Genomic DNA, 13,574 nt, shown 5'->3' with positions numbered 1-13,574 from the left:
CCCCAGGGTGGGGCAGTCCAAAACGAATTGGCATCGGCTTATGGTGACAGGGGTAACATTTTCATGCAGAGGGTGGTGCGTGTATGGAATGAGATGCCAGGGGAAGTGGTGGAGGCTGGTACAATTATGACACTGGAATAGGAAAGATTTAAGTGAATAGGAAAGAATCGGAAGAAATGGGCCATATGCTGGCAAATGGTACTAGATTAATTTAGGATATCTGGGCCGGCTTGGACGAGTTGGACCAAAGGGTCTCTTTCCATGCTGTAAATGTCTATGACTCTATGGCATTCTAAATGTTAAGGTATTATTAATTGCCCAAAAGGAGCTTGGCTTGTAAATTTTTAATTGGCTACATGGGTGATTACCGGTGGTGGCTAGTCATTTTAAAAAACAAACAAAAATGTCACAGTGATTTTGATTCAGAGATAGTAGGAACTGCAGATCCTGGGAAAGTTGCTCAGTTTTGTGTGTTAGTCCCTCTGGGTATTAAAAGAAAGTTTAACACACTCTTGGAGCTAGTAGGAACTGCCGATGCTGGAACCTGAGATAACACAGCGTAGTTAAAATAGTATCAGAGATAATGGGAATCTTGGCCTGCTGTGTTCATCCAGCCTCACATTTTATTATAACACAGCGTGGAGCTGGATGAACACAGCAGGCCAAGCAGCATCAGAGGAGCAGGAAAGCTGACGTTTCGGGTTGGGGCACTTCGTCAGAAATCTTTGTCGGTTGGTTCAAAAATATTTTGTTTGAGGCTTTTCGCCAAAGATACTGACATTTTCATACTAGAAGGAGTTGATCTTTATTAGGGATGAGATGGACAACTGCAGAAATAATGGTCCCTTTTCTCTCTCTGTCTCTTTGTGGCAGGTGCATTGAAGTCGTACCTGCGTGAATTACCTCAGCCCCTCATGACATTTGACCTTTACGATGAGTGGTTCCAAGCTGCCAGGTAGGTGCCATTTTGGACACTTTAGCGGCACGGTGGCTCAGTGGTTAGCACAGCCGCCTCACAGCGCCAAGGACCTGGGTTCGACTCCACTCTTGGGAGACTGTCTGTGCAGTGTTTGCATGTTCTCCCCATGTCTGCATGAGTTTCCTCCGGGTGCTCTGGTTTCCTCACACAGTCCAAAGATGTGCAGGCTAGGTGGATTGGCCATTGGAAATTGGGAGTTACAGGGATAGGATGGAGGACCTAGGTCTGAGTGGGATGCTTTTCAGGGTGTCGGTGCAGAGTCAATGGGCTGAATGGCCTCTTTCTGCACTATAGGGATAATATGATTCCCCAAGTTTTCATTCCCAGTCCTCTCACGCCACACTAATGCCCCAAGCATGAAAGTCAGACCTACTGTCTATCGCTGTCAGCAGCCTCAGGATTGAGAGGTAAAGTGGTCTCCATATCCCTCTCTGGCACATTTGGCATTTGCATGCATTCAGCTTGTGAATAATCCCAGGAAGACACAGCTCTCACCTTCAGAGCCAAACTGAACCTGCCTCTGAACTTTCAATCTCAACAGCGGGCTGGGCCGAGTAGTCAGGGATAAGCTGTTCTTGCTCATAAGAACAGAAAAGAATGAGAGGGCCTTGATTTAAAATCACGCACAAACAAAGCAAGTGTGATAACGAGAAAAAAAACCTCTTCACGCTGTGAGTACTTAGTGTATGCAATAAAATCTGAAAGAACTGCAAATGCTGTAAATCAGAAACAAAGACAGAAGTTGCTGGAAAAGCTCAGCAGGTCTGGCAGCATCTGTGGAGAGAAATCAGAGTTCACGTTTCAGGGCAAGTGACCCTTCCTCAGAATTGGGAATTGCCATTCACTGCCAGCAAGTGACAGAGGCAGGTTCAGTTGAAGCATTCGAGAGAGGCATTGTATGGTTGTTTGGATAAAACTGGTGAGCAGGGATGGGGGAGAAAAGATTACTGTGAGGGGATAGAACTGGGTGCAGCCACAATGGGCTGAATGGCCTCCTTCTGAGGCGGGACAAGTCCGTGATTCCGAGGAGAGTCTGGGAATCCCCATCACCGTGGATAATCCCCGGGCATTACTCTCATTTTCAATGCAGGCCATTCAGTCACCTGATCCATGCTGTTATTTATGCTCCATCAAGCCTCTCCCAATCAGGGGAGTAATTTACAAATAGAAACATAGAAGCTGGGAGCAAGAGTAGGCCATTCAGCCCTTTGAGCCTGCCCTGCTATTCAGTATGATCATCCAACTGAGTACCACGTTCCTGCTTTCTCCCCCATACCAATTGATCCCTTCAGTCCTAAGAACTATATCTAACTCCTTCAAAACATTCAGTGTTTATGCCACAGGCATTTACTGTGGAAGGGAATTCCACAGGCTCTCCAATCTCTGGAATTGTCGAACATTACTCATTTAATGTCCCATTTCGAGAGACAGTTAAGAGTTAACTGAATTGCTGTGGTTCTGGAGTCACATGTAGGTCAGACCGGGTAAGGTGGCAGATTTCCTTCCTGGAGGAGCCCCATTCATCGATGATAGTTGGTGCGGTCACCCACACTGAGACTTGCTTTAAGCCGTACGTTAACTTTCTAAGATATTTTCAAATTGGCCTGTAATGACGCACCTTTGGAGCAGATGGGTCTTTTCCTAAATTCAATCGCGGGATGAGGGCATCACTGGCCAGGCCAGCATTTATTGCCCACCCCTAGTTACCCAGAGGGCAGTTAAGAGTCAGTCACATCGCTGAGGGTCTGCAGTCACATGTAGGCCAGACCAGATAAGCATTGCAGCTTCCGTCCCTAAAGGACATTGGTGAACCAGATTGGTTTTTCCGACAATCAGCAACAGATTCATCGTCATTATTAGATTCCCAATTCCAGATCTTTGTTTTTAATTGAGTACAAATTCCACCATTTTCCAAGGCAGGATTCAAACCCGAGCCCCCAGAACATTACAAGATAGCGCGGACTGCAGATGCTTGAGTCAGAGCCAGTACTGTGTGGAGATGGAGGAACACAGCAGGGTGCAGTGTGGAGATGGAGGAACGCAGCAGGGTGCAGTGTGGAGATGGAGGAACGCAGCAGGGTACAGTGTGGAGATGGAGGAAGACAGCAGGGTACAGTGTGGAGATGGAGGAACACAGCAGGGTACAGTGTGGAGCTAGAGGAACACAGCAGGGGACAGTGTGGAGCTGGAGGAACACAGCAGGGTCCAGTGTGGAGATGGAGGAACACAGCAGAGTCCAGTGTGGGGATGGAGGAACACAGCAGGGTGCAGTCTGGAGATGGAGGAACACAGCAGGGTCCAGTGTGGAGATGGAGGAACACAGCAGGGTCCAGTGTGGAGCTGGAGGAACACAGCAGGGTACAGTGTGGAGATGGAGGAACACAGCAGGGGACAGTGTGGAGCTGGAGGAACACAGCAGGGTACAGTGTGGAGATGGAGGAACACAGCAGGGGACAGTGTAGAGATGGAGGAACACAGCAGGGTCCAGTGTGGAGCTGGAGGAACACAGCAGGGTACAGTGTGGAGATGGAGGAACACAGCAGGGGACAGTGTGGAGCTGGAGGAACACAGCAGGGTCCAGTGTGGGGATGGAGGAACACAGCAGGGTCCAGTGTGGGGATGGAGGAACACAGCAGGGTGCAGTCTGGAGATGGAGGAACACAGCAGGGTCCAGTGTGGAGATGGAGGAACACAGCAGGGTCCAGTGTGGAGCTGGAGGAACACAGCAGGGTACAGTGTGGAGATGGAGGAACACAGCAGGGGACAGTGTGGAGATGGAGGAACACAGCAGGGGACAGTGTGGAGCTGGAGGAACACAGCAGGGTCCAGTGTGGAGATGGAGGAACACAGCAGGGGACAGTGTGGAGCTGGAGGAACACAGCAGGGGACAGTGTGGAGATGGAGGAACACAGCAGGGTCCAGTGTGGAGCTGGAGGAACACAGCAGGGTCCAGTGTGGGGATGGAGGAACACAGCAGGGTCCAGTGTGGGGATGGAGGAACACAGCAGGGTCCAGTGTGGGGATGGAGGAACACAGCAGGGGACAGTGTGGAGCTGGAGGAACACAGCAGGGTCCAGTGTGGGGATGGAGGACCACAGCAGGGGACAGTGTGGAGCTGGAGGAACACAGCAGGGTGCAGTGTGGAGCTGGAGGAACACAGCAGGGTCCAGTGTGGAGCTGGAGGAACACAGCAGGGTCCAGTGTGGAGCTGGAGGAACACAGCAGGGTACAGTGTGGAGATGGAGGAACACAGCAGGGTCCAGTGTGGAGCTGGAGGAACACAGCAGGGTCCAGTGTGGAGCTGGAGGAACACAGCAGGGTACAGTGTGGAGATGGAGGAACACAGCAGGGTACAGTGTGGAGCTGGAGGAACACAGCAGGGTCCAGTGTGGAGCTGGAGGAACACAGCAGGGGCAGTGTGGAGATGGAGGACACAATAAGGAACATGAGTCCTGACGAAAGGTGTAACCCCAAAGCATTGACTTTCCTGCTCCTCTGATTCTGCCTTGCCCCAGGACATTACCTGGTTCTCTCAGTTGACAGTCTAGCAGAAATAACACTAATCCATCACTACCCCACTTGAACCCAGGTGTCCTGGTTCGAAGGCAGGGACACTGCCACTGCATCACAACAGCCCCTCAGGTATTTTCTTTCATTAATGGACTGAAATTTCATGATGTAGAAGAGCTGGTGTTGGACTGAGGTGGACAAAGTCAGAAGACACACAACGGCAGGTTACAGTCCAACAGATTTATTTGAAATCGCAAGATTTCACAGCACTGCTCCTTCATCAGGTGGAGACACTTTGAAGCCCTATGGATTCAAATAAACCTGTTCGACTATAACCTGGTGTCACATGACTCCTGACGTAAATGTCACAGTGTGCAGTGGTTGGATGTGAGCCCATGCTCCCGGAGAATTCTTTTGGGTCTAAATCTGAAGAAGAGTCATACCAGACTCAAAAAATTAACTCTGTTTCTCTCTCCACAGATGCTGTCAGACCTGCTGAGTTTCTCCAGCACTTTTTGTTTTTGTTTCAGATTTCCAGCATCTGGCTGCACTTTGTTTTTACCTCCATGGAAATAAAGGGTCCTCCAAGAAAGTACAATGATTCCAACAATTTGGAGGGAGTTACCTTTTATCAGAGGGGAGCGAATATAAACTGTTTGGAGAAACTCTAGCCCAAGGCACAAAGCTAATTATTGTTAGATAATAAAATGTGAGGCTGGATGAACACAGCAGGCCAAGCAGCATCTCAGGAGCACAAAAGCTGACGTTTCGGGCCTAGACCCTTCATCAGAGAGGGGCTCTGAGATGCTCCTGAGATGCTGCTTGGCCTGCTGTGTTCATCCAGCCTCACATTTTATTATCTTGGAATCTCCAGCATCTGCAGTTCCCATTATCTCTGAAGCTAATTATTGTCACTGTTTCTTTATGCAGTGAGAAGGATCTTCCCAGGAAGATTGAGAGACTGCGAGAAGTTTGCGCTAAGCTACCCCCGGAATCCTACAATAATTTACGGTAATGTCAAATACAAGAATTATAAAGGGGGGAGCTGAAGGGGAGAGGTAGGATTCTGATGGCTGAGTAAATCTCCTGCTGATACTTATTGTACTAAGTCCCTGAGACTTTATAAAGCTCTAGTTAGGCCCCATTTAGAATACTGTGTCCAATTTTGGGCCCCACACCTCAGGAAGGACAAACTGGCTCTGGAGCGTGTCCAGCGGAGATTCACACGGATGATCCCTGGAATGGTAGGTTTAATGTACGATGAGCGGCTAAGGATCCTGGGATTGTATTCATTCGAGTTTAGAAGGTTGAGGGGAGATCTAATAGAAACTTAAAAGATAATGTATGGCTTAGAAAGGGTGAACGCTGGGAAGTTGTTTCTGTTAGGCAGGGAGACTAGGACCCGTGGGCACAGCCTTAGAATTAGAGGGGGTAAATTTAAAACTGAAATGAGACGACATTTCTTCAGCCAGAGTGTGGTGGGCTTGTGGAATTCATTGCCACGGAGCACAGTGGAGGCCGGGACGTTGGATGCCTTCAAGGCAGAGATTGATAAATTCTTGATCTCAGAAGGAATCAGGGGCTACGGGGAGAGTGCAGGGAAGTGGAGTCGAAATGCCCGTCAGCCATGATTTAAATGGCAGAGTGGACTCGATGGGCCAAATAGCCTTACTTCCACTCCTATGTCTTATGGTCTTATGGCAAAACCTCAGCTTGTGCATAAAGTATGCCACAACAACAACTTGCATTTATATAGCAGCTTTTATTTTTAAAAGTCTCTTAAGGGATATGGTGGGCCCAGGACTTACTGCCTGTCTCTCGTTGCAGCTCTCCACCCAATCAAGAAGCTGTGGTGGTGAGCTGCTTTCTTCGACCATTGCAGTTGTTTTAATGTGATGTGATTTTTAAGAGTGTGGGGATGGCGCTGGACTGTTAATCGTGGCAACCAGGTAGTTTTCAGGGGACCTGGGTTCGAATCCTGCCACGTTAGATGGTAGAATTTGAAATTAATTTTGAAAATGTCTGAAATTAAAAGCCTAAAGGTGACCATGAACCCTTTGTCAATTGTCAGGAAAAACCCATCTAGTTCACTAATGCCCTTTAGGGAAGGAAACTGCCATCCTTACCTAGTCTGGTCCACGTGACTCCAGACCCACAGCAATATGGCTGACTTTTAACTGCCCCCTGGGTAATTAGGGATGGGCAATAAACGCTGCCTGGCCAGTGACGCCCTCATCCTGTGAATAACTGAAAAGAACAAAAAAAACCATGCAGGATGTTGTTATGGAGGGAATTCCAGGATTTTGACCGGGCGACAAGGGAGGAACGACGGCATATTTCCAAGTCAGGATGGCAAGGGGCTTGGAGGGGATCTTGCATGGGGTGGTGTTCCCATGCATCTGCTGCCTTTGTCCTTCTAGATAAGAAAATAAAATTGCCATAATCTTACCAAACCATAGGGCTGCTCCCTCATTACAGAGAGACACACAACTTGGGGGGGGGGGGTTTATCCTAAGGGTCACCATGCCTCGGTGAGAGAAGGAGGGTGGTGCAGGAATTGAGCCCAAGCTGTTGGCATCACATTGCAAACCAGCCATCCAGCCAACAGAGCTAACCAAGCTGCAATGAGATAGCAGCAGCTCTGGGATTGGAACATACTGTTCAAAAGTGCCCTGATAAATTTATCTGACAAAATATCTCAAGGTGTTTCTGCAAGGATTATTTTTGACAAAGTCTAGTGGCACTTAAAAAGCTTGGACAAAGAAACCAGGCTTTGAGGAGAATCGTAAGGCAGGGATCAGATTATATTATTAGTGAGATAATCCCAGAATTCCAGCAGACACCTTCCCTTGATGTTGGAGGCTGTGCACAGGAGAGTCACTTGTCAATTCCTCGCCCCATGGAGAACTCCAGTCTAATGTTCAGACTCTCTCTCACTTTCCAATAATTTTCTGTCAGTGTTTGATAAAACATCAGCTCCAGGTCGGATGGTGATGCCCAAAGTGGTTAAAATTGCAGACGGCAACGTTCGCGCACACAAAATGGCCGACTGCTGGCCCGATGTGCCAGGAGAGCTTTGACCTCAGGTAAAAGATGATAAATCTTTCGTTCCTCTTTCTTAAACCAGGTACCTTATCAAGTTCTTGGCGAAGTTAGCGGAACATCAGGAAGTGAACAAAATGAGTCCAAGTAACATTGCCATCGTGCTGGGTCCAAACCTCCTCTGGCCTAGGGATGAAAGGTAGGTTAGAGGTCAGGTGAAAGGTCACTAAATATCATGTCATCTGTTTCCACCTTTGGTGGTCAGCTCGACAACATCATTGTATGATTGGAACGAGGGCCAGGTGGATCCATTGACTACAATATCCTTGATTGGGGTCATTAATCTGAGCCAGTTAGGGAGCCCTGGCTGACAGATATAAACAGTAGATTCAGAAGGTCTCTTCATTCAAGGAACTTGCCCTAAGCTGGGTGGTCACAGCCCATGTGCTCTGCCTGTGTAAATAAAGGGAGTATTCGGGACGGGACGGGACGGGACGGGACGGGACGGGAGCCTCTGTGCAGTTATTTCAGTTCCCTTCAATAGAGAGGTGGCCATTTTGTCTTCTGCCCTCAGGCCTGTGATCGGAATGTTGGCCCGACTGAAAGTGGAAATACGTTCTTCTAGATGTTTCTGCCTCTTTTCAAAATTAATTCAGAGATTTGTTTTATTCCAGGGAATGCGCTCTAAAACCTGAATGGAAAGGCACCAATTGACAGCATAATCTTCCAAGTCTCAGGGCTACAATGAGGTTATCGTCCATGTATAAGGAGCCAATCATTTAAGACAGAGATGAGGAAAATTTGATGGGACTCTTCCTGAAAAGATGGTGGGAGCAGAGTCTTTGAATACTTTTAAGCCAGAGATAGATAGGCTATTGAGAAGCAATCACGCCCAAGTGAAGGAACCAATCAGCACTGAATGTGGAAATGAAGCAGTCTGTGGTCGGAGGAGCAATGAGCTGTTAGAGAGATCATTGAGGAGGTTACCGGGGGTCTGGGGTCCAGGAACCGAGATCTCCCTGTGAGGGGAGAGGTCTGGGAGCAGGAGTTCCCACAACCGGGCAAAGTGCGGGGATGATGGGTGTCAGCTGACATTGGCTGGGATACAAGGTCTTTTGCTGAGGCCAGAAGGGCTCGTTATTCAAACTGGGTGTAGTGTCCGATAGGAGGGGGGCATCAGCCACAGGATGGCAAGTGTGAGAAGACGTGGGCGTCTCCAAGAAGGGTGAAGTGTGATCAAAGAGACTGTGAGAGGTGTGAGATGGGTAGGAGGAAGCTCAAGAGTGAGAGGGGAGTGGGGAGAAGACACTGTAAGATATGTACAAAAGTAGAAAGAGTAGCAAGGAGGTGTGTGTTGGGGGTTGGGGGGAGACAGTGGTTACAAGCATGAGAGGGAATGGAAGGCTGCAACAGTGAGAAACCAACTTCAAACCTCTCAATGCTCGATAAACTGGGATTCCAGGAAATTTCAAATCACTGAGGTGATGAATTTCTTGCTGATTAATTTGGGATATCTAGCTTAGGGCTGCGTTTATTCAGGCATAACCAAATATGCGGTGGATTGTACTGGAAAGAACACTGTCAGTTGTTAAGGATAATCTGAGATTGAGATCCAGCATGCAGGAAATAGTGTTGTAACTTCCTGCTTAAGAGCCTACAGCTTTATGCATGTGGCTATTTATCCAACTGTTCTTCCCTCTCTTTGGGCTCTATCCCCACCTCTGGTTTACTCCTTACCCCCTCCCCCAACCCGATCCTCTGCATTTAAAGTGACATTTTCCTAGCTAACATCAGTTCTGAGGAAGGATCGCCGGACCCGAAACGTTAACTCTGATTTCTCTCCACAGACGCTGCCGGAGCTTTGCCAGCAATTTCTGCTTCTGTTCCTGATTTCCAGCATCCGCAGCTCTTTCAGTTTTCCTTTACAGCATCCTGCGTTGTGTTCTGACTTGTGTACAAATCGAACTGTGAATGGAATCTGTTTGCAACCGGGGATACCGACCATACGCGACGGCATCCCCTAACAAATGAGTTAGTGACAATGAAAGAGAAAAGCCCCGCAAAATAAATGAAATAACCTCAAGAGCGAAAGAAAAGTTATTGTGATCCATAGTAGTCAGGAACATGATGTAGTCAGACTCACCATGATCTTTCTGAACCTGAGCCCAGAGGCTACTTGCCCTCATGGTTAGTGTATTCGTACCCCATGCCACGCTGCCCTGTTTCAGCAACTGATCAATCATGCCCCTGACTGTACCCTTCTTTCAGCTTCCTGTAACAGTTGATTGTGACCCAGTGAGGGGAGGCAATGGCCCAGAAATATTATTGCTCGGCTATTAATCCAGAAACCCAGGTTCAAATCCTGCCATGGCAGATGATGAATTTTGAATTCAGTTTTTCAAAAAAGTCTCTTATTAAGAGCCTACTCATAACCCCAAAAACCCATCTAGTTTACTAATATCATTTTTCTTCTCTTTATTCATTCACGGGATGAGGGCATTGCTGGCTGGGCAGCATTTATTGCCTTTCTGGGGCATGCGTTCCCTTGGTCCAGTCTGAACCCAGACTCAACCACATTGCTGTGGGTCTGGAGTCACACGTGGACCAGACCAGGTAAGGATGGCAGTTTCCTTCCCTAGAGGACACTAGTGAACCAGATGGGTTTTTCCAACAATCAACAATGGAATCATGGTCATCTTTAGATTCTTAATTCCAGATATTTATTGAATTTAAATTCCACCATCTGCTGTGGCAGGATTCGAACCCGGATCTTAACAGCCCAGTGATAATACCATTAGGTCATGCTTTAGGGAAGGAAACTGCCATCTTTACCTGGTCTGGCCTACATGTGACTCTAGACTCACAGCAATGCGGTTGACTCTTAACGACCCCCTGGGCAATTAGGGACGGGCAATAAAGGCTGGCCTGGCCGTTTTTAGTTTAATCATTCACAGGATGTGGGCATCAGCCTAGTCGATGATGCCCACATCAGATGAATGGATACATTTTTTAAAAAACAAAATATACGTGTTTCTCACAGGTCAGTTCTCAATCTCTTGAATCTGATCCAGAATTTCATGGGATTGCGATTCACCTGGGAAAATTGGGAATGGGATCCAGGATGAAACTCCCACTGGGGCACCGGGGTCAGTGAGATGCCATCACTCACAACAGAGGTCGAACAACTGGCTTTTCTTGGATCCAGTGGCACCTTTTTGAAGAAGAACTGGGCAGAAATTACTTGTGTCCCAAGCCAACCATTCCCCCTCAACCAGTAACTGTTTTCGGGCAAAAACAGACCGCCTGGGTCATTGTCAGCTAACTGGTTATGGGATCTTGCTGTGCACAGGTTAGCTGCCACACACTGCGACAGGTGGGCTGTCCTCAGAGGAGCGTGTCCCTCCTTAATGAGGAAGTGGCCAAGCTTCTGTTTAAGATGAAGGTGCGAGCTATTCTCTGCAGGAGGACGAGATTGCGCACGTGAAATCTTTTAGAGTCCAAGAGAAGAAAAACGAGCTTTGGCCTTCTTCTCTTGCTGCAGGAAAGTGTCGCTGATGGACATGGCTTCAGCCTCTTCCGTCCAAGTTGTCACAGTCATGGAGCCCCTCATCCAGAACGCGCACAGCATCTTCCCAGAAGGTAACGGCTCTCACTTCCATGAGATTCCCTCAGGATCTGTATCCACGGATCCCCTGTTCCCTCCACTCTCACATCCCTCTGCACCAGCGCCCCTTTCCGAAGTGCAATTATTTCACCCTCGTGTGCGATGCCTTTTACTTCGAAAGGAATGTGCAGGCCAGGGGGATTAACCATGTAAATGCGGGGTGTTGGGGATGGGGTGGGATGCTCTTCGGAGAGTCAGTGAGGACTCGATGGGCCAAACGTCCTCTACCTGCACTGTCGGGATTCTATGACTCTGTGGAATGAAGTATAGAGTGAGGAGGTTTTGCTACGTTCTTGGCGCAGTCAGGCCAGAGGAGGATTACTGCAAACAGCTTTGGACCAGGAATCGAAGGAAAGGGAGGCTGCATTGGGGGCAGTCCAGAATAGGTTCTCTCGACTGATATCAGCTATGGAGGGACTGTCTTACTGAGGAGAAGCTGGTTAGATTGGGTCTATACTCATTAGAGTTCAGAAGAATGAGAGATGCCCTTATTGAAATACATGGGGCAGCACAGTGGCCCAGTGGTTAGCACTGCTGCCACACAACGCCAGGGAGCTTTACTCTGTGTCTAACCCCATGCTGTCCCTGTCCTGGGAGGGTTTGATGGGGGAACAGTGTAGAGAGAGCTTTACTCTGTATCTAGCCCTGTGCTGTCCCTGTCCTGGAGAGCGTTTGATGCGGGAAACAGTGTAGAGGTAGCTTTACACTGTATCTAACCCCATGCTGTTCCTGCCCTAGAGAGTGTTTGATGGGGGAATAGTGTAGAGAGAGCTTTACTCTGTATCTAGCCCTGTACTGTCCCTGTCCTGGAGAATGTTTGATGCGGGAAACAGTGTAGAGGTAGCTTTAAGATAATAAAATGTGAGGCTGGATGAACACAGCAGGCCCAGCAGCATCTCAGGAGCAGTCCTGAGTGTCCTGGAGAGTGTTTGATGGGGGGACAGTGTAGTGAACCCCTCCACAGGTACTGCTGTGCATTGTAAAGCTCCTGCCCCAGCCTCTCTAGATTTGCGCTCCCTTGGTCTGGTCTGAACCCAGATTCCCATTTTAATGCAGTAATAGAGAATGCTGTGTAATTCTGTGAGACAGTGCCACCTGCTGACTGCTCCCAAACAGACAGTCTCAGGGAGGGGAACAGCAGGGGGATCTGAGTTTACTGAGGACAGACTGGGTGATAATTCTGTCGCATTGCCTCACTCACTCACCATGGAATCTGAAGGAAGTAGAAACAGGTCCTTCCTATTCTGGGCAATAGATGTACTCAAACAGAATGGTATCCTCACCCTGAACACAGTCCAAGGCTGTCAGGCAAGCACTTCACACCTGATGTTCTCCCTATTTCCCTGAACCACTTGCGAATAAATGAGTGTCAGTGTTTAAAGGGATCTGCTGCAGCTTGTCAGTATTCATACAATGTCTACTACCCTGTGACTAGGTGGCTCTGGGTGTCTGTCGCTGCTTATAGCGAGCTCCAGTGGTATGTCAGTATTTAATGGGAATTCCTAGAGGACATGTCAATAAAAACAGTATGTGTCAGTATTTACATGGGGGTCCCCGGGGAGTGTGGGGGGAGTGTGTCAGTATTTACATGGGGGTCCCCGGGGAGTGTGTCAGTATTTACATGGGGGTCCCCGGGGAGTGTGGGGGGAGTGTGTCAGTATTTACATGAGGGTCCCCGGCCGTGGGGCGGGGTGGGGGAGGGAGGGAGTGTGTCAGTATTTACATGGGGTTCCCTGGGGGGAGGCGGGGGAGTGAATCAGTATTTACATGGGGGTCCCTGGGGGAGTGTATCAGTATTTACGGGGGATCCCCAGGGAGAGTGGGGAAGTGTGTCAGTATTTACAAGGGGGGCCCTGGGGAGTGTGGGGGGAGTGTGTCAGTATTTACAAGGGAGGCCCTGGGGAGTGTGGGGGGAGTGTGTCAGTATTTACAAGGGGGTCCCTGGGGAGTGTGGGGGGAGTGTGTCAGTATTTACAAGGGAGGCCCTGGGGAGTGTGGGGGGAGTGTGTCAGTATTTACAAGGGGGTCCCTGGGGAGTGTGGGCGGAGTGTGTCAGTATTTACATGGGGGTCCCCAGTGGGAAGGGGGGGAGTGTATCAGTATTTACAGGGGGTCCTCGGGGAGGGCGGGGGGCGGCGGAGTGTGTCAGTATTTACAGGGGGGTCCCCGGCCGTGGGGCAGGGTGAGGGAGGGAGGGAGTGCGTGCGTCACTATTTACATCATGGTCCTCGGAGCGGGCGTGTGTCAGTATTTACAGGGGAGTCCCCAAGGTGGAGGGAGTGTATCAGTATTTACAGGGGGGGGTCCCTTGGGAGAGTGTGTGAGTATTTACAGGCCGGTCCCCAGGGGAGTGTATATTTAGAGTGTCCCGGGGGGGGC

The 13,574-nt window shown here is 49.1% G+C and overlaps 1 protein-coding gene across 1 annotated transcript in view; it reads left to right on the top strand.

The window, feature by feature from the left end:
- LOC125447199 (SH3 domain-binding protein 1-like) overlaps window positions 1-13,574 on the top strand; it is an 86,832-nt gene that overhangs the window by 61,173 nt on the left and 12,085 nt on the right. The window contains exons 12-15 of the mRNA XM_048521413.2: window positions 874-955; window positions 5,420-5,500; window positions 7,617-7,730; window positions 11,073-11,170. Coding sequence (XP_048377370.2) covers window positions 874-955; window positions 5,420-5,500; window positions 7,617-7,730; window positions 11,073-11,170 — 375 coding nt within the window. The remainder of the gene's footprint in view (window positions 1-873; window positions 956-5,419; window positions 5,501-7,616; window positions 7,731-11,072; window positions 11,171-13,574) is intronic.

Source organism: Stegostoma tigrinum, chromosome 38, assembly GCF_030684315.1.
Source record: "Stegostoma tigrinum isolate sSteTig4 chromosome 38, sSteTig4.hap1, whole genome shotgun sequence".
NCBI lineage: Eukaryota > Metazoa > Chordata > Chondrichthyes > Orectolobiformes > Stegostomatidae > Stegostoma > Stegostoma tigrinum.
Note: the sequence above shows the minus strand (reverse complement) of the source record. Positions and strands in the feature narration are given on the sequence as shown.